General features: G+C 36.1%; 1 protein-coding gene and 1 pseudogene across 8 annotated transcripts in view; both read right to left on the minus strand.

The window, feature by feature from the left end:
• Positions 1 to 2,705: 2,705 nt before the first annotated feature.
• The window catches only part of MROH9 (maestro heat like repeat family member 9), a 98,610-nt gene continuing 80,379 nt past the window's right edge, over positions 2,706 to 20,936 (minus strand). For 6 of the 8 annotated variants that reach the window (XM_049112302.1, XM_025430375.3, XM_025430374.3 and 3 more), the window contains 7 exons: positions 17,995 to 18,132; positions 15,447 to 15,623; positions 10,708 to 10,860; positions 10,490 to 10,606; positions 9,791 to 9,893; positions 4,531 to 4,593; positions 2,706 to 2,983 (listed from right to left, as the gene is read on the minus strand). In XM_049112302.1, coding sequence (XP_048968259.1) covers positions 2,784 to 2,983; positions 4,531 to 4,593; positions 9,791 to 9,893; positions 10,490 to 10,606; positions 10,708 to 10,860; positions 15,447 to 15,623; positions 17,995 to 18,132 — 951 coding nt within the window. In that variant the 3' untranslated portion in view covers positions 2,706 to 2,783. The remainder of the gene's footprint in view (positions 2,984 to 4,530; positions 4,594 to 9,790; positions 9,894 to 10,489; positions 10,607 to 10,707; positions 10,861 to 15,446; positions 15,624 to 17,994; positions 18,133 to 20,936) is intronic. The other 2 variants (XM_025430381.3, XM_025430380.3) reach the window with 2 other exon arrangements.
• Positions 12,729 to 14,326, minus strand: LOC112648632 (spermine synthase-like; annotated as a pseudogene).

The raw sequence follows: 20,936 nt of genomic DNA on the forward strand, positions 1-20,936 counted from the left end.
AGCTCATAGTTCCTGGGGAATCAGGAGACTCTAGAGGGTAGAAGAGATGGGAGGGAGAAAGTGGAAAGAGAACCAGGAGGCTGCACAGTAGATTGAGATTGAGGATGGGGGTGACCTGACAGACTTTAAAGAATTTGTCTAATATATAAATATCACAGGATAGCATATCTTTTACAGAAACTTCAAACCTCAAATTTTGTATAAATTTCATTATACTCATTGCTCTGTTTGTTTTTTGGAGTGGGGAGGGTTATATTTTGTTTTGTTTTGTTTGTAGAAATCCAGGGATCTTAGTTTTCTATTTCTGCTCTGTCAGATTTAGCACAAACTTAGTGGCTTAAAACAATATCAACTTATTATCTTACAGTTTTGAGACTCACATGTTCAAAATGGGTTACATAGGGCCAAAATCAAGGTGTTGGTTGGATTGTTCTCCCTCTGGAGGCTCTAGAAGGAAATCCATTTCCCTTGCCTTTTTCAGCTTCTAGAGTTGCATTCTTTGTTTCCTGTTCCCTACTTCTATCTTCAAAGCGTGTTGAATCTCCAAAAATCTCTTTCCTCTCTGACCTCCTACCTTCCCTTATAAAGTCCTTTTATATATATATATATATATATATATATATATATATATATATATTCAGCCTCCTGGGTAATCCAGTATAATCTCTCCATCTCAGGATCCTTTAATTAATCATGTTTTTATAAAGTTCCTTTTGCCATGTCAGGTAACATACTCATTGATTCTGGGGATCAGGAATTGGAAACTTTAGGAAGGTTACTAGTAAGCCTATAACACTTAGGCATTCTGATAGTTCAGAAGATGAGCAAGGAAATTTGCCCTGATTTTGAAAAATGAGATCTGGAATATCTGAGTACTTTGAGGTAATATGGATTAAAGGGTAAATTAAAATTATCCATTCTTTCATTATTTTTTAATATTAAATAACACTCATTAATATCTGAACATTTTTATTGAAGCACAAGGATATGTCCTGTTAGCATTTCATTCATTTGGCATGTATTCATTAAGCATCCATTAGGTGTCAGGCACTGAGGTTCCAGAGTACATAACCAATGCTGTGTAAAAAGCAACATTTGCCTTTAAGAACCTTCAATTTTGGGCAACCTGGGTGGCTCAGTGGTTTAGCACCGCCTTCAGCCCTGGTTGTGGTCCTGGAGACCTGGGATCGAATCCCATGTCAGGCTCCCTGCATGGAGCCTGCTTCTCCCTCTGCCTCTCTCTCTCTTTCTCTCTCTCTCTCTCTGTCTCTCATGAATAAATAAATGAAATTTTAAAAAGTACCTTCAATTTTGTGGAGCAGGAAAAGAAAAAATTAGTAATTTCACTATAGGCTGGTAAATACAATGAAAGCTACACAGAACATTAAGGCAAAAAATAGGAGCAACACTCACCTACTTGATCAAAGGGGTCTGGAAAATGCATCTCAGATACATGAGCCAAGGATCAACTAGAGAGGCAGAATCAGGGATTTGACTGCAAGCAATTGCAGCCTAAGTAGTATTTGCAAGGCTGTTGTCTTCACATTGGTGCTGGAGCTTGAAGTCTGTAGGGCATGCAGTTGGTAAAGGAAGGGGAATGCAAAGTGGGGATAGGAGAGGACAGGATAGAGCCCACAATCTTGGAACTGTGTTAATCTCCTATGGCCTTTACCATTGATGGTGTTGATGATGTGCGTTTCTCATAGGAGAAGCTGGTATCCTTTGTCAACAGAACTAAAACTACTGGCTCAGAAGTCAGAGAAGCTAAAGGAGGACCCCAGGGCAGATGCAGTGGTTGCTGCCCTACACCAGCGAGGTGGGCCCGCAGAGAAGTGAAAACACACATGCAATGCAAGTTGACGCATTAAAAATACAAAACACTTGAATCATTGGGGGCTTTCATCTAACTACAAGTAATTTCCTGTGACTGGAGGAGTTGATGTTAGAGAGGGAGAGCAGGCTGAGAGGAGATTATGATGAGAGGAGTGAAAGATGAGCCTAAGCCACAGGTCAAGCAAGATCACTGAGGACTTTCTGATGGGTCAGGACAGTGTTAGACTAGATCCTGAGGGCAATGGGTCACCACTATGACAAGTTACCCAATTTTTATTTCAAAAAGTTTAAAGTGATTAGCATGGGATCATCTTCCCTTCAGGCCTCAGGACTCCCTGTTTTTGCCTTGCCTACCTGCGTCCATGACAAAGTCTCCAGTTTCCCCTCAACACTTTTCTTGCCTCAGTGACTCCACCTGGAATACATTTCCCTCCTCCTTCCATTCAAGTTCTATTTCTTCCTTTGTGAATACTACTCTAGGCAGTATTTGTCCCAGCAGGAGGGAAATAGCCACAGTGTGTATCACTAGACTGTGGCCTGATAACAGGAACCTTGTTTATATTATCCAAATGTCCCCACTGCCTAGCATAGTACCAGTGTTCAATAGATGCTTACTGATTGGATCTAAATCCAAGCGCTTCTCATCAAACACTTTGCTTATATACTTTTCAATTTTATTAGTGGGTTTGATGAAGTAAGTCCTCTGATCATTGTCAAATATAGAAAGGCAATGGATTTCTATATTTGAATAGAGAATTAAGTAACAGGAAAGGCTTTTAGCACCCTTCAGAAAAGCATGTGCATATAGACTCAAGTTATCAAGAGGGAAAGGAAAATCATTTCTCTTCTGAAATATGCTTCAAGTCAGAGAATAACTTCTCATTCTTTACCAAATAAGTCATAATTCACATCTGGAAGGAGTTCCTTGTCATTCTTGGTTTCCTTAATCTTCAGAGACTGTCTGCCAGGTTGTCAGGCCAGTTATAAAGAGGCTTCAATTTTTTTAAGTATATAAGGCTAAATAGTCTTCGGAAGATTTGTTTAAAATTTGAGGAGGTCAATTTAAGGGACATTTCCTTAAAGTCTCTGTAGGTAATTTCTGCCAACTCCCTGATCACAGGGTCTTCATCTCGAAGCACTGGGTCAATAGCTGTAAGAGCAGAAAGGTCTTTAGTTCAAGACATCTCTCTCCTGGTCTAGAAGCACTACAACCTTTCAGAGCACTACAACCTTTCAGAGTCTCTCCTTCTCTTCTCTTGACCCCCCAATTTTCATTATTTTGACTAGAAGCATCCAGGAAGTTTTATCCACTATCCCCACCAGACCTCGATAAAACAAAAACAAAAGCAAAAACAAAACAAAACAGGAATACTCACAAAATATTTAACAAATGCCTATCATGCGCTGAGTAAATATATATAATATATATATTATATCATATATATATATTCATGAAGAGGTTCAATAGTGCTCATAATAATGAAAAAAAGTTGGAATCAGTCTCAATGTTCAGCAACAGGGAACCATGTAAGAATTAGGCATATCATAAAATGAAATAGCACACATGTTAACATGAACCCATGTCTCTTGGCATGAACATATATGAAGAAGTGAAAGAGTTATACAACACTTATGATAGTTAAAAAATAAACATCTAATAGCTTTTATTCTTTAAATATATCTGAGATAATAGATATACCAAAATGCTAATATCATTCTATCCAGTTATGGGGCTTGTGGGAGTTATTTTCTTCTTAACAAAAAGAAATAGAGAGAGGAAATCAGGACAGATGTGGTAAAGAGAGAGGAAAAGGAGAAGGAAGTGAAGGAGGAGAGAAAGAAGAAAAAGATTCTGAGGAACATGGAGGCAGAATTTCCGTGCTTAGAGTTTGCAGGCAGTCAATAAGTATGTATCAAATAAACGAGTGAATGGGTTAGTTAGCAAGTGGAAAAGAAAAGAGAATAATGATGTGTCAGTGTAGGTTCATCAGTTGTAACAAACATGCCATGGTGGGGAGGTGTGTATGTGGGGGCAGAAGGCATCTGGGAAATCTGTGTACCTTCCTCTCAGTTTTGCTCTAAATCTAAACCTTCTCCAAAAAATAAAGTCTATGACACACACACAAAAAGGAAGGAAGGAAGGCTGCTACCATTTTCTACCTCTGATCCTGGGGAGGATATAGAGGCTTAGAGAGAGATGCCAAAGATTCAGACATTTTGAGAGCAAACATTTTCCTTCTTTCATTCCCTCTGGCGCAAGTGTGCATTGCTGTCCTCTAAAATTCTCTGAGGGAAGGGACTTTGCTTTATTTGCTGCTATATGCTCCACAGCTGGAATAGTGCTGTCACATAGTAAATGCCAGAAAAATATTTGTTGGATAGGTGAATGAGTGAATAAATCTTCAACTCTGTAGTTTTTAAAGGTTCTAGGATAATAGTTAGGTCTCAAATAATGAGAGGGATAGTTAGATTTAAGTGCACACATACACAGAAAGGAAGGGAAGAAAAGGAACGGGAAAGGAACCAGGGAGGGAAAAGAAGAAAAGATGCCCTCTAACCTAGTCCTTCCATTGATTCACCCTTACTCTCCTCTTCCCATCCCTCATACCATTACAGAACATATATGTGAACTGAATCACAAATAGTGAATTCACTTAGATTTATATATACAGATTTCACCATAACTTCAACACTTACCATCAAGCATGACTTCAATTTCTTCTCTGAGCAGTAAATGGCTGCCTAATTTTGTCAAGTACCCTGTGCACAAAGTAAAAATAAAGTTACCCCAAAATACATTATGAAAATGCATCCTCTATCTGGCTTCCTTTATAGCTTTCTCCAAAGCAAAGCATCTCTAGATTATCCTTAATACATCTTTCAGTGCTATCAAATAATTATTATTTAATGAAACTCTTTATTGGGATATATTTATGTGTATAAATGTGCACAAATCATAATTAGTCTATTCTCTTGCCTGTTTTTATATTGAGTTGTCTTTTATTTATACATCTGTAGGCATTTTTATTCAGGATACTAATCATACTAATCTTTTTAAAATGTTACATGACATAAATATCTCCTTCTACTTTGGGGCTAAACTTTTCCATTTGTATTTTTCCTAATATATTATATACATTATAGTATTATATATATATAACAGAAGCTCTAATTTTAATGCAGTCCATTCACCATCTCTTTATTTAGGGTTAGTGAATTTTGGAGTCTGGATAGGAAATCTTTGCTGTTTCAAGGTCATATTGATGTCCTACCTATATTTTCCTCTAGAAGCTTTATTGTTTTACCTTTTACTCATTGGGATTGTAGACTTAATTGTAATTATGCTGCATAAAGTAGGAGTCAATATTTTTCATATACCTGTGTAATTAACCCAGTACCATTAAAAGAAAATCTGTCCTTTCCCTACTGCTGTGCAGAGTCACTTATAAGTTGTGTTGGGGTCAGTGTTCTGGCTTCATTCTATCATCTTTGTCAATTTGATGAATGGAAACATTTCATCATTTCAATGTGCATCACTTTTTTGGATGAAGTTATGAAAATTTCACGTTTCTGAGCCAAATAATTTTATCATGTTCAGTGTCCATATTTCTAATGAGTTGTCTTTTCTTATGATTGTAAGGAAGAACCACCCTTCATTTGTGGTGTCATAAGTATTTCATCTCAGTTTGGTTTTTCACTCTGTTTATAGTGGTTTTTCCCCGTAGAAATATTTACTTTTTTCATAGATGGTCAATCTTTTCTTCTGGTTCCTAGATTTGACTTTTTACCTTGGAAAGATCTACCCACTACATTATTTTTTTAAAAAGATTTTATTTGTTTATTCATGAGGGACACAGAGAGAGGCGGAGACATAGGCAGAGGGAGAAACAGGCTCTCTGTGAGTAGCCTGATATGGGACTCAATCCCAGGACCCTGGGATCACAACCTAAGCCAAAGGCAGATGCTCAACCACTGGGCCACCCAGGTGCCCCTCACTGCATGATTATAAAGCAAATTCTCCCACACTATTCTAATTTTGCTTGTCATTATTATGGTTTTATTTTCAACATTTGAGCCTTTGACTATCTCGAATTTATTTAAAGTAAGAAGTAAGATAGGCATAAAATAAATTTTTAAAATTCCAGATGGTTCACCAGGTGTCCCTAAGCTGTATAAGGAATATTCTATATTTTCATCGTTGAAGCCAATGATTCATTTTAAAGTATTGCATGTTTTTATGGTTATTTCTGGATGGTATTTTGTTCTATTTGTTTTTCTATTCATTCCCTGTGATTTTAAGCACCGTAGCTATATTAATAACTGATACAGCTAGTCCTCTCTGTCTCTGTCTCTTTTTTTTGTCAGAATTTACCAGATATTCTTGTGTGTTAAATTCTACATTAATTTTAGAATCAATATGTCACTTTTGAGAAAAGAAAGCCCTACTGATATTTATTTATTTATTTATTTATTTATTTATTTATTTATTTATGATTTTATTTATTTGAGAGAGAGAGAGGGAGGAAGAGGGAGAGAACACAGAGGGAGAAGGAGAAGCAGACTCCTCGCTGTGCAGGGATTTCTCCTGGCAGGGCTCAATCCCAGGACCCTGAGATCAAGACCTGAGCTGAAGGCAGATGCTTAACCAACTGAGCCACCCAGGCACCCGCTATTGATATTTTAATTGGCATTTCATTCTGTGCATAGATTCCATGTACATTTTAAATTTTGATTCTTTCTTTCCCCAAAATATTTACACCTTTCTATTTATTCAATCTTATTCATGTCTTTCAGTAGTATTTGCAAGTTTTTATTTCATAGAAATATTGTGTATATTTTAGTTTCTTTCTGAATCTCCCTTCCTTCCTTCAGTCTGTCCATATTTCTTCCTTCCTTGCTCATCTCCCTACCTACCCCTGGGACTCTTTCTTTCTTGCTTTCTTTCCTTTCACCCGTCTTCCCTTCCTTTCTTCTTCTTTCCTCTCTCCCCTTTTCTTTCTACTTAGGATTTTGTAGACACAAGTCTACTGTATTTTAGGGTTGAATACTGACGATTTACTAATGACAGATTTACTATTTTGTGATTTATAGATGACTTTTTTGTCTTCCCAAAATGCTCAAGAATTCATTAACTGTGAAGTTCCATAACTTTATTAGGAAATGTCTTAAAGTTGTATTCTGTATAAAATGTGTCTTGAAAAATTATTTACCACTTCAGTGTATTTAATCAAGTCTTTTTTTATTTCTTAAATTATATTTGAATCCTTTTTCTGTTCTAATAATTTTTCTTCTTCCAGGATATCATTTATGCGCATTTGCATTTCTTTTTGTTTTAAAGATTTTATTTATTTATTCATGAGAGACACAGAGAGAGAGATAGAGGCAGAGACCTAGACAGAGGGAGAAGCAGGCTCCATGCAAGAATCCTGACTGTGGGACTCAATCCAGGGACTCCAGGATCATGCCCCGGGCTGAAGGCAGATGCTCAGCTGCTGAGCCACCCAGGCATCCCTATGCATTTCTTTTTAATTTAAATTCAAGTTAGCATATAATGTAGTATTTCAGAAGTAGAATTTAATGATTCATCACTTATATATAAACACCCTGTGCTCATTACAAGTGCCCTCTTTAATGCCCATCACCCAGTTACCCCTTGCTCCCACCCATCTCCTCTCCAGCAACCCTCAGTTTGTTTCCTATATTTAAGAATCTCTTATGATTTGTCTTCCTCTCTGTTTTTATCTATTTTATTTTTCCTTCCCTTGCCTTATGTTCATCTGTTTTGTTTCTTAAATTCCATGAGTGGAACTTCATTTTTAATACAAAAATCATAATCATATGATATTTGCCTTTATCTGACTTACTTTGCTTAGCATAATACACTCTAGTTCCATCCACATTGTTGTAAATAGCAAGATTTCATTCTTTTTGATCACTAAGTAATATTCCATTGCATATATAAAAATATTTTATTATATATTTTACATATATATTATATATACTTTATTTTATATATTTTATACATACTTTATTTTATATATATATATATATACACACACACACACACACACACACACACATATATATAAAATCTTTATCCATTCATCAATTGATGGACATTTGGGCTCTTTCCTGTAATTTGACTATTGTTGATAGCGCTGCTATAAACATTGGGATGCATGTGCCCTTTGAATCACCATTTTTGTATCCTTTGGATAAATACCTCATAGTGCAATTGCTGTGTCATAGGGTAGTTTGGTTTTTAACTTTTTGAGTAACCTCCATATTGTTTTTCAGAGTAGCTGCATCATTTTGCATTCCCACCAACAGTACAAAAGAGTTCCCTTTATTCCACATCCTATTGTTTCCTGAGTTGTTAGTTTTAGCCATTCTGACAGGTGTGAGGTGGTATCTCATTGTGGTTTTTATTTGAATTTCCCTCATGATGACTGATGTCTTTTATTTATCTTCCATATCTTTTACTGTCCCTTAATTTTTCAAACTGTTTTTTGCTGGTTTTCATTCCCTTTGCTAGCATTTCTCAGCCCTGTACCCCTTGTCTTTTACTAGGTTATCAACAATATATATTTTCTCTTTTGCTGGTCATAGTGTACTTTTTAACAACGCTTACATATTTTTTCTTATGCTTCCCCTCATACACGGGAAGCTTATTTTTCCTGAGCTACCATTATCTCATCATATATTTGTGTGTGTTTGTAACTATATCTTAGATCTTTATATAAAAAAAATGTTTGGATTCATGGAAATATACATTAGGATTTTTATCTGATCTGCAGAAACATTTTCTAAACTTTCCTTTTTCTTTTTTCCTCCACTTCCCCCCTGAAAATATCTCTGTAGAAAGAAAATGCTTTTTTTTTCTTTATGACAAAGAGAGAGAGAGAGAGAGAGAGAGAGAGAAAGGCAGAGTCACAAGCAGAGGGAGAAGCAGGCTCCATGCAGGGAGCCTGACAAGGGACTCGATCCCAGGTCTCCAGGATCACACCCCGGGCCGAAGGTGGTGCCAAACCACTGGGCCACCAGGGTTGCCCAGATAATGCTTTTTTAAATTACTTATTTTTGGGTTTTGCAATATTATAGACAGAGGAGTGTTTGTGGAAAGTTCAGGGTAGGATCCAGGAGATCAGGAACTCTTTCTGGTTTGAAATAAAGCTCTTATGACACAGGGTTTTCTGTATGTTGTGTTCCCTTACTTCTCTAAGATCAACATAGATGAGGAGCTGTAGTGATGATCATAGTTTAGTTTGTCTTCTACCTAGACTGACAGACTCCTCTCTATAATACAACATGACTGTATTTCCTCAGTTCTTGGTGGCCCTGCCACTCCATAATGCCAAATAGGGTCAAGGAAAGGGTCATTATCAAATTGGGAATCACTTCCTGTCATTCCAAATAAAGGTTTATTAATTTTGATCTTTATGGTGAGAATCTAATGGGAAAAAACGTTCTGGTCAGGTTTGCTCAAGATCAAAAAGTTTAGTTGTCTTCTGTTGGAATAATCCTGCATTTCCCTTCCCCACAACATTTAAAAAAACTGTTGGATTTGTTAGCATTTCCTCATGTGTTGTAGTTTGTGGTTACAGACGTTCATATTTTATTAAAGATGGTATTTGTATTTTTCATATTCTTATTTTTGGGGTAGTGATTTTTAAGCAGTGAAGGGAGATAATTAGTAATAGCTTGCCACTATCTTAAAATTTGAGATTCATCCTGTTGGATACACTTTGTATAATAATTTTATCACACAGCAATACTCACTGCATTATAAAATAGAACTTTGTTCTAATCATATGCATTAACTTCTATTCATAGATATCATCATGGTAGGTGCTGTCCATCATAAAGAAAATTTATATTTTTTAAGAAAGACTTTCAGCTGCTACCCCATTCTGTACCTTTTAAGGAAATTAGACAATGAGGATTGAATTTTCCTTACCTATTAAAATAACTGATGCTCTTCTCAGATATATTCGGGAGCTTCTCAGGAATCCCAAGGTATCAGATATCAAATTTGTAATGTAGCTTTCATGAGAAATAAGCTGAGAATAAAATGAGAGAAAATACAAATAAAATGAGGGAAAATGAGGGAATTATTGGAAAACGCACATTTGCTCCCTCTGGAGAAGCTTCCAGAAAAAAGAGCTTGGTTGCTTATACCAAATCAGGACCAATTTAAAACTAGGGGATAGAAATCTCTTTACTTTTTTGTTTGTTGATGTTATTCAGTTGATTATATGATTCCCAAGCCCAACTTTGTGTTTCCAACCTTTATTAAGCATTCCTCCATTCCCACTTGTCTATCACTGCAGTTCGTACTAGTTTTCAGAAATGGTGGCAAAGTAATCCCAGTTTTGCTTTTGGTGATCTGAAATGCTGTTCCTACCTTTATAAGCATCCATACATCAAAGCAGGTGAGTTGTAGAAAGAAAATTAGAAATGATCAATGTCAGAGAAGAGGAAGTAGAAAATTTAATTTTTTTCTGGTCTTAAGCCCTAACTGTAATTACTCACATGTTATCTTCACAGTCCTTCTCTGGGATCCACTCTTGTCCCTGCCAAACCTTTCATCCCTTGGGATCTCCTTTAGAACTATTTCTGTAACTCTTATGGTAGTAAGCACTGCGGGGTTACTTACGAGATTGTTACAGATGTTGAGCACCACCAGCTCAAAATTGTGATGTTTGTCCTTGAGCAAATACGATGTTGACCAATTTAATTCTGAGGCACAGATTTTCAATGTGTATTTACATGCCTGTGAAGTAGAAAAAGATAACTGAGGATCTGTCCATCTGATGTTACATAAAACACTGCAATTTTCTGCAGAACTAAGACAAACAAGATTGCAGGACTCACTTTAGCTACTCTTATCTCTGTGTCCTCCAAAAACAGGATCAGAGGCACCAAGCCTCCAGTAACCATATCATTCAGTATCCATGGGTACGGACTCATATCCTTGAGTAATTCACCAAAGTGGTAAATGGCCATACTCCGAATGCCTCCATTACTCTAGAATATGCACACAGAAAAAGGCTTCATTGGAAGATATCATGAGAGGTTTTTTCTTTATGCAGTGGGAAATCTGTATCTCATTTTTGTGTATATGTTTAAATATATTTACATGTATATATATATATTCCATGTAGATATATGTACATACATATATATAATTATTATTATCATCTATTTTTATAAAAGATTCACCTTGGTCTAAGCAGTCAGCTCCTTATTAAAAAAATAAAGATGTGCTTACCAAAATTCAGAATGTGTTATAAAAATTCCCCGTGAACAGTGTTTCTTAAATTTAAGAAGGCAGTATTTAATAATGTCCTAAAAATATAAAATGGGATAATCCATATATCTTGGAAGTAATTTCTATAAAGGTACTTAAAGTATGGTAATATGGTGTATTCGAATACTGGAGGTCTTTGCAGACTGCCATTGAATAGCAATGGGAGCTCTTTACATACTGGCGTAGAACTAGGTTTCTAAGAGCTTGCTTATGTCAGATAGGAAAGTTATGGGATTATAAAGAGCTAGAAGAGAAAAACTGGAAGTTAGAGATTAATTTTTAAAAATATAATACCACTTTTTAGTTTTTAGGAAATGTTCATGGGTTCATTAAATTTTTTCCCTTTTTGTTCTCAGGAATATATCAGATATATTCCCAACAAAATACAAATGGCTATATATGTCCCTTCCCAGGGGACATAAGAAAGTATATCAAAGCGGATCAAAGTGAAAACCTAAAGCAGTCATCATCAAATCACGTCCTAGGCACTGGAAAGCTGATGTAAATGAGCAAAGCTGGCATTTAAACAAAGCATGGAAATGAGGGAGGCTAAGACAAAGGAAAGCTCTGACCTCTCTCAGAGAAGGCACCCAGTTCCTGCAGATTGTTGCCAAGTAGGTTTGTGGGCTCCAATATTCTCAAACCTTCTGGAATTTCATTTACAATTCAGATTTCTGTGAGAAATCTTTCAGTTTAAAAATATTGGACTTATATTATTTGAGAGTCAAAATTATGACACCTGCAAGATGCATTCATCTGTGAGCTGTTTGTATCATTGGGCTACAGTAAGATATGCTAACCATCGAAAGCCTATCTGGACTAGTGGAAAGAGCTTTAAAGTGCCCCACACCTGCTGAAATCCCAGTTTCATCCCTCAAAGATTGAGTTATGCTTGAGCAAGTTATTATTTTTCTTAATTTTTTCTCATTTGCAATTTTATTGTTTAAGATTTTATTTATTTATTTATTCATGAGAGACACACACACAGAGGCAGAGACATAGCAGAGAGAGAAGCAGGCTCTATGCAGGGAGCCTGATGTGGGACTCCATCCCGGGACTCCAGGATCACAACCTGAGTCTAAGGTTAGACGCTCAACCACTGAGCCACCCAGGCATCCCCTCATTTGCAATTTTAATCAAAGTAATGATATGAATAGCAATATTCATAGTTTTTTCATTTCTTTCTTATAAGCACCACATTTTAATATCTAAGTCATCTTTTTGGTAAATATTAAGAACTTTCCTCCAGAACAAAACAATGATATTAATTCCTCCAAACAATCAAATATGAAGTCTACCAAAACAAAAACAAAAAACACTTCCCCCTTACAAAAAAAGTATTGAAAAGCACATTCTAGGGGTTCAGTGCAAATATTTAATTAAATAATAATTAAAATAAATAAACAAATAAATAAATAATTTTTAAAAAAGGAAAATTTGAAGGAATTCACAATCAATTGCCTGACTCATTTTGATATCATGTACAGCATATGAAGGTCTGGAAGGCTATTTGTAGCACACATAATTCAGGAATACTGGTCTTTAAGGTTTAGCTTTCTTCCAAACAGTGTAAAATACCCACCAGTCTAAGTTTGAAGTAACATAGGAACTCCTTAGAGAATTTCACAGGACAATACAGATGCCTGCTCTGTTCTTCATAGAGTGGCAGGGCTTCCCTCAAACTGACAGCCTCTGTAAAATATTTCCCATCTTGTTTCAGTACTTTCACTGAGAGGTCAAGTATCAGTCTGAGAAACTGTGGGATCTTCTTCTGAAGATATGGGGATTGGAACGGTTGTCAAACCATTAATCACATAATCAAACTCTCTCCCTTCTTTGGTTTATCTCTTGGATACTGGAATACAGTTTTCTATTAGAATCTAAGAGCAATCTCCTTTAAGATTGTGTAAGACATCACCACATTTTTTTTTCCATTTGTTTTTATTGAAGTTCGATTTCCCAACATATGGTATAACACCCAGTGCTTATCCCATCAAGTGCCCACCTCATTGCCCATCACCCAGTTACCCCAAAGCCCTGCCAACCTCTCCTTCCTCAACCCTTTGTTCCTTTCCCAGTTAGGAGTCTCCCATGGTTTGTCTCCCTCTCTAATTTTTCCCACTCATGTACTTCTTACATTGATCCTTCTGAGCAATCTCTACCATAGTGACCATCTTTGGTTTTGGTTTGACTATTTCATCTAATATGCCCCATTTCTGTCCCCCGGGAATCAGTGCCTCTTTGCCACTTTAGTCTTTTCCCACTGCACAGATGGCCTGGGTATACCCAAATCACTCTCTGCCAGAGTAACATCCCCACTAAGGATGAGGAGATTTCCAAATTGCTTCAATCGTAGGATTTTAATGTTTTCATAAGGTGATTCTCCATCATACACCACTTCATCTATGTCTTACTCAACCAGGTGACCATCAGCGGTGGGCCAGAATCTCTAGATCGCTGCTCCTGGAACCGCTTCACCCGTCCACTACTGTTTTGACTCAATTCTTTCATTCTTTCTTCTGTGTTTTCAAAAGACTTGGTGATAACTCTGAAGGTCTGACAGTATCAATCCATGTAGGTAAATTCTCAAATTAGTAAAGCTGCCATTTTTGTTTATGTAGGTCTCTAAATAACTGTGGTCTTGCCAGGTGTGTACTGACTCCGTCATCCCTCACTCCTGGAAAATGGACTGGCGGCCTTTTGGAATGGTTTCACCATCAGCTTTAGTGTAGAGCTTGAAGTCCATCGTGTATGTGGTCCTAGTGCTCTAGGGTGGCAAAGTCCTTTGTGGTGCCTGAGGGAGGCCGCCGCCAGAGACTGGAGGCTGCATGTCTATCATTTGTTTTTCTTTTCATATGAAAAAAACACAGTATTATAGTTTCATTAATATCCTAATATTTTTCAAACACTCTACCTCCAAGGAATGACTTAAGGTAAATTGATGTTTGGTAATTTTCTCTTCTCTCTGATTTTGTTTCTTTTCATTTGGTGTGGTTTGATTATTTATTGAGTTTAGTTTATGTTTTTTTTTTCCCCTAAGTGATTTCCTTTTGAAAATAATTTTTTACATGGATATTCTAACTACTTCTTAGCTGTATGAACTTGGCCAAATATTCACTTCTCTTTGCTTCATTTTCTTTGTATGTAAACTGGATGATAGTAATAGACTTGTTTAGAGAATTATGTGAGATAGTGCATGTAAGTCCCTTAGAATAGTGACTAGTCCTTAGTAAATGCTCAATAAATCCAGCCACCATTATTATCACTATTATCATTACATCCTTTTGAAAATAATTCTTACCATTAAATTATTTCTTTCTATAGCTTAATAATATTGTGCCCTTCTTCAATGAATTCTGAATAATTAAGTACCTACAAATTTGGGGAAAATAATTTGGTATAAAATAATTCTCTGATTCACAAACAATTCACTATAGAATTCTTTAAAAATAAATATTCCTGGGCAGCCCCAGTGGCTTAGCAGTTTAGTGCCACCTTTAGCCCAGGGTGCGATCCTGGAGTCTCAGCATCAAGTCCCTCGTCAGGCTCCCTGCATGCAGCCTGCTTCTCCCTCTGCCTGTGTCTCTGCCTCTCTCTCTGTCTCTGTCTCTCATGAATAAATGAATAAAATCCTTTAAAAAATAAATATTCCATATGGCATACCAAAGTGTCTTTGCTTATTAAAATATGTTACTATCAGCCAACATTTCTGGAATACATTCACCATATAAAACATGTTTTCAAAATCCACAACTTTTTGATGAAAGACCTTTTAATTCGAGTTTTATAGGATAATAACAAACACTTTGGGGGCATTACACAAGTCATCTCTAATGCCCATAATATACCTGCTACTCTCTCTATTTTATAGGTGGGAAGACTGAAGCAGTAAGAAACTGAATCACTTGCTTTAGATTTTGCAGCTAGGAGGAGCCAGAATAGGGATTTGAACCCAGGCAGTCCAGATCTAGGGTTAGGTAAGATTTAGCCCCTAAGCTACAATTCCTCTTTCATCCAAAGACAGAGGCTACTCTTTGATTCTCCTTTCTCATGGACAAACTTTTCTAGGTTCTCATAGAATAGTTACGTGTGTGTGTGTGTGTGTGTGTGTGTGTGCATATGTGTATAACTATATAGACAGTACTTATTTGACTAATATTGCCTCTGGAGAAGAAATGGTAGCTCTGAACAAAATAACTATCCTCTGTTGATTTATTCTGAAATGTAGTATCATTGTTTCAGCTGGGGCTTCAGATTAACTATAAAACTTAATAATTTTACATATCTAATTGTAGTAACTCACATGATCCATCAGAGGATAGTAGCTGGAAGCAATTCTAGTAGACAAAGAGGAATAGGTAACCTTGTTCAGTTTTCCTAAAAGTTTTCGAAGGGTGAGTAAGGCCCAAATTATAACAGTCTTGTCTTTTGAAAAGAAGGCATCTAAGATGGATATTAATAAGCTGCGGACATTTTCTACCTATATATAAAAGAGGAAAATAGTTGGATTTTGGAATGAGGAAACACACACGTCTGAGTTTGGGCAGCGTGCAGTTCTGTGCTCGGCTTCTCTCTCAGAAATCAATTGTCAAGAATTTTGTAAGCTGATTGTTAGAACAGACTTATAGAGAACAAACCGATGGCTACCAGAGGGGAGGTGCGTGGGGGATGGGTGAAACAGGTGAAGGGGATTAAGAGTTCGCTGATCTTGAGGAGCCTTGAGGAATATATAGAATTGTTGAGTCACTACATGGTATGCCTGAAACTAATATAACACTGTAGGTTAACTACACTGGAGTTAAAATGAAAAAGTCACCATTAAAAATAAGTTTTAGAAGTCTAGAAAGAAATAAAACAAAGTAATAAATATTTGAAACTTGTCAGTTCCTATTTCTTTTGCTCCATTTTACTCTTATATACCCTTGTTGTTATTTACATGTATTATATCTGTATCGCAAGAATATTACATAGTAATGCACTACCATGCATCTCTCCCCAGTTCTATGTTTAATGATGTCCCTTTGATAGCTTGAAACCAGCCATGATGAGAATACACCAGAGCAATTAGTATTATTTCCAGACAGCTAGGTGTTAAGCATTCACCAGCACACCACACGCAGTATAATCTCTGAACCAGGTGTTGGTGACGTGTGAACTTGAGAGCCAGGTCATGGCAGTCAATTGCAGATCAGAAACAACAGAATATAAAGCAAGGTGAAAAAAAGACACCAAAGAAGAGAAAAAAAGGATGGAAAGAAAAGAAGTAAAAGAAATAAACAAATACTATTTGCCAAAATAATAGCCAGAGGCCTTCTGTCTGGCTGAAAATTTGTTTTTACCAATAGATAGTATGTGACCTCAACCCAGATCACTGTTGCTCTTTTATTCTCCTACGTAAACTTGACACAGAATCTTCTTTCAGTTGTTAATAACATTGGGAAGAACACTAGACAATGCAATAAATAACTCTTATTACTAAAAGAATGTACACTGACTTCTGTGATTTATTTAAAGCAAGCGGACAATGGCTCATTTCATTCTAAATGCAAAATGGGTGCCCAGTGACAGGCTTTTAGCTTTCAGAAACAATGCTTAATAGATAAACAAGGATTTATTATTAAATTTATTATTAATCCAACAATGATTTATGGAATCAGCATAACTCCATTATGTAAATTATGCTGGGACAGGTGAAATAGGTGATGGGGATTAAGGAGGGCACTAGTGATGAGCATGTGTGATGTATGAAAGTGTTGAATCACTAAATTAGTTTCACCTGAAACTAATATTACACTGTATGCTAATTAATTGGACTTTAAATAAAAGGTTTTAAAAAAAGAATTTATAAGAGAATTATAAAACATGCTTAGATCCAGTCTTCTTGGAAGTCAAGAAGTATTCACATGACTCACTAGGCAAGAGAGTAAGACAGTGGTTCTCAAGTTTGAACTATTAGAATCACCTGGAGGACTTTCAAAAACACAAGTTGGTGGGCCCCATCTCCATGATTTCTGATTCCACAGACCTGGGGTAGGGTCTGACAATTTATATTTTTAGCAAGTTTCTGGGAGATGCTAATACTGCTGGTTCAAGTATCATAGATAGAGAACTATTGTTCTAGAGTATTGTATAAGCAAATGCTCATAGTGGGTGTGGCTCTGAGAAAGATGGGATTGCCAAATCAGAATATTCAGCAGAATTTGACTTGAGCTGATAAAGGAGACAAATGTGAATATGTTTGAGCAGAGGAAGAGCATGCTGTGAGTGGAAGAAAAAGCTTGAGCAAGTGCTCTGGGATAGGAATTAATGTGTCAGATGTGTATGTTGGAGGGGAAATTAACTTATGTGTGTTGTTTAGACTCTAAGCAGAGTTTGTGTAGGGCAATGGCGGTCCGTTCCAGGGGCAATGAATGATTTTCTAGGAAGAATATAAACACACAGTGATTAATCTACTGAATCTACTTACCACACCTTTCATTCAACCAGTTTTCTTTCTTTTTTTTTTTTAAGATTTTATTTATTTATTCATGAGAATACACAGAGAGGAGAGAGAGAGAGAGAGAGCAGAGACACAGGCAGAGGAAGAAGCAGGCCCCATGCAGGGGGCCTGACATGGGACCCGATCCCAGTCTCCAGGATCACGCCCTGGGCTGAAGGCGGCACTAAACCACTGAGCCACCTGGGCTGCCCTTCAACCAGTTTTTTTATTGATAAAACATCAGGATTTGTAATTGTTTTAGCCTTAGAGAAACTGAGAAATATCAATGTTTTAACAGTAAGGATCTTGAGCACTATCAAATCTCAGATTGCCTTTGATGGTGATGGCATTCACAAATCACACACTCACGTGCCTTATTGATAACTGGCGCCATACTGGCAATTTTCTGAAGGCTCAGCTTGCTAACTGCAGGATTGGGATCATTGACCCAGTTTCTGAAGAGAACCAAAAATTCTTCTGGGAATGGGTCTTTGAAGAAGTTATTCAGAAGCTGAAAGAAGAGAGTCAATATGTTTATAAGCAGAGTAAAGGCCAATGCACAATTTCTGCTTCAGTCATAAAAATTATATGTATCATACCCATATTTCCTGTATTCTCTGGAAGGAGAAGTAGCAGTCATAATAGGAAATACATGCATATATATCTGTATATATCTACAGTTGACCCTTGAACAACACAAGGTTTGAGCTGCATGGGTCCACTTATATGAGGATATTTTATACCACAGTATTATAAATGTATTACTCTTCCTCTGATTTTTTAAAGCAACATTTTCTTTTCTCTAGCTTACTTTGTTGTAAGAATACAATATGTAATTCATATAACATACAGAATATGTGTTGTTTATGTTGTTAGTAGTTAGGCTTTGGGGGAGTTAAAAGTTATATGAGGATTTTTGATGGCATGGGAGTCAGTACCCCAACCCCTATTGTTAGCAGTTAAGTATATACTTAAAAATTGTTTTTTTCTCTCCATTGCTGGAAACTTAGTGACTCAATTTAAATTACCTCCTTCTCCCAGAGTATAGTTGGGTGGGTGAGTTCCTTGTCAGTGAATGTTTATGTACTAGAAGGCTATGCCTACTATGGGCCAGGCATTATGCTAGTAAATGGGAATATAGTAGTAAGCAAAACAGTCCCAATTCATAATCTTGTGGGGTTTATAGACTAGCAAGAAAGACTGATACTATACAATGATTCTATACTATACTATACTAATGAAAAGAGAGTTGCTAATTGTGATTGGTACTAGGCAGGGCAGATGGGCCATGATGTGGAGGCCGGGTTATGGAGTTTTAGTCTTTCACAGCTAATACTCAAAATGAAGATGTGATTACTATGAGCTTTTTATGAATCTAGTAACTAGCAGCCAAAATATACATATTTTTAAAATGTCTTAGAAACACAAGTGAAAGTTTTATAAAAAAAAAAAAGATTTCAATAATTTAAAATATCATGAAGACAGAACAAGTACACAGAAAAATAGAGAGCAAGGAAGCAAAAGTGAGAGGGGAGGACAGATCATATATCCTTTTCAACATTCCAAACAACTTTCACAAAAATTAATCAATAAGTTCCCTAAAGTTATCTTTAGAGAAGATCATAAAAAGATTTTTGAAATCAAAAAAAGATTTTGATCAAAGATAAAAAATCAATAACTTCCCTAAAGCAAATAATTTAAAAAGCACCTTTAAAAAATCATGGTGTTGGGAAGCCCGAGTAGCTCAGCGGTTTAGCACTGCCTTCAGCCCAGGGTATGATCCTGGAGATCTGGGATTGAGTCCCGCATTGGGCTCCCTGCATGGAGCCTGCTTCTCCCTCTGCCTCTCTCTCTCTGTGTGTCTCTCATGAATAAATAAATGAAATCTTTAAAAAAAAAAAAACCATGGTGTATATAATAAAAGAAGAAACCAAAAAGAAAATTTAAGTGGAAAAAGGAGTCTATAAGCCCTAACTTAAGAGAATTCTCCTCTATTTTGTAGATCAAAATTATAAATCACAGAGGAAATCAAACATACAAAAAAAATTACTGCAGAACAATAAAAATGAAATAGATGTTTACACTGTGGTTAGAAGTAAATGCATAACTTGACTTTATTTAAAAGTAAATGTTAAAAATGAATAAATTTTTTATTTCCTGAAATTGCAAGAAATAAAACATCATAAGAAATGAGATCATGTTAAAGAAAATTGGTATAAAAAATAATAAAAGTAGAAACAGAGGTTATGGACTTGGGAAACAGAAAAACCATGGAATTTATAAGTCTAATGCCTGTGCTTAGAAAAAGAAAAGCATGCAAATAGACCAATTTTGATCAACATAATACAAAAAAGTAGAAATAAAATGAGCAGTGAGTAAAAGGGTGTGAAAGAGGTTAAAAAGTTTACAAGAATGTTGGATACTTGTCATTTGGATCTTTTGGGGCTGCTTTTCTATATTACAGATGCCAGGACTTTGTCCCAGTCATGAGGCAAAGAAAATTAGATAATTGAAATCGATTAGGAACAATGGAAGACTGATCATCATTGCTATGTTCCTTCCAAATATTATCAAAGTTAGTTTTTTTTGAGTGATCACCATACATCAAAACGTAAAGGCATATTTTCCATTTAGAACTAGTTACTAATCTGTGGGTGATAATTTAGTACTATGTGAATATCCTTTTCCAACAATCTTTTACTCAATGGTTTTAAAATCTGTTGATAATATTTTTTATTTAGTTATCACACTGGGACTTGCATGGTAGTGTTCCATGTCTAGCCTTCCCTCTATGTTTACTGGCTGGCATCTGTTTCTTGGTCTCTCTCTCTTCTAGCTCTCCAAATTTGAGTCTCAGCAAGAACTCAAGCATTAAAAAAATTTTTTCCAAACTATTACAATTATTTGCAGTTATCCCTTCTTTTGATACTAAAATTTGGTCAATAGGAGCCCCTTCAACTTGGTTCTCGTGTCCTTTTGACATGACCCATCTATCTCTGAACACCTTTTTGCTTGTGGAAAAACTAGATGTCCTAGGCTTATCTTATATTTTTCTTGCCCTTGAAACGAGCCATTTCTTCGAGGGTACAAGGTTCCTTTTAGCAAGTAATGATATTTGGCAACCATTTAGAAATGAGTATGAGAATGTATTAATTTTTATTGGAATATCATGCCTTCTTGGCCTTTACTTGAACTAAGAGTTATTTTATTTTATTTTTTAGTCACGAGTTATTTTTGACAATGTTGATATATTCAATTCAAATTTAATATATCAGAGTTCATATTAACTTTTTACAGTTTTATGTTTGCCTCATC

This window comes from Canis lupus, chromosome 7 (assembly GCF_003254725.2).
Source record: "Canis lupus dingo isolate Sandy chromosome 7, ASM325472v2, whole genome shotgun sequence".
NCBI lineage: Eukaryota > Metazoa > Chordata > Mammalia > Carnivora > Canidae > Canis > Canis lupus.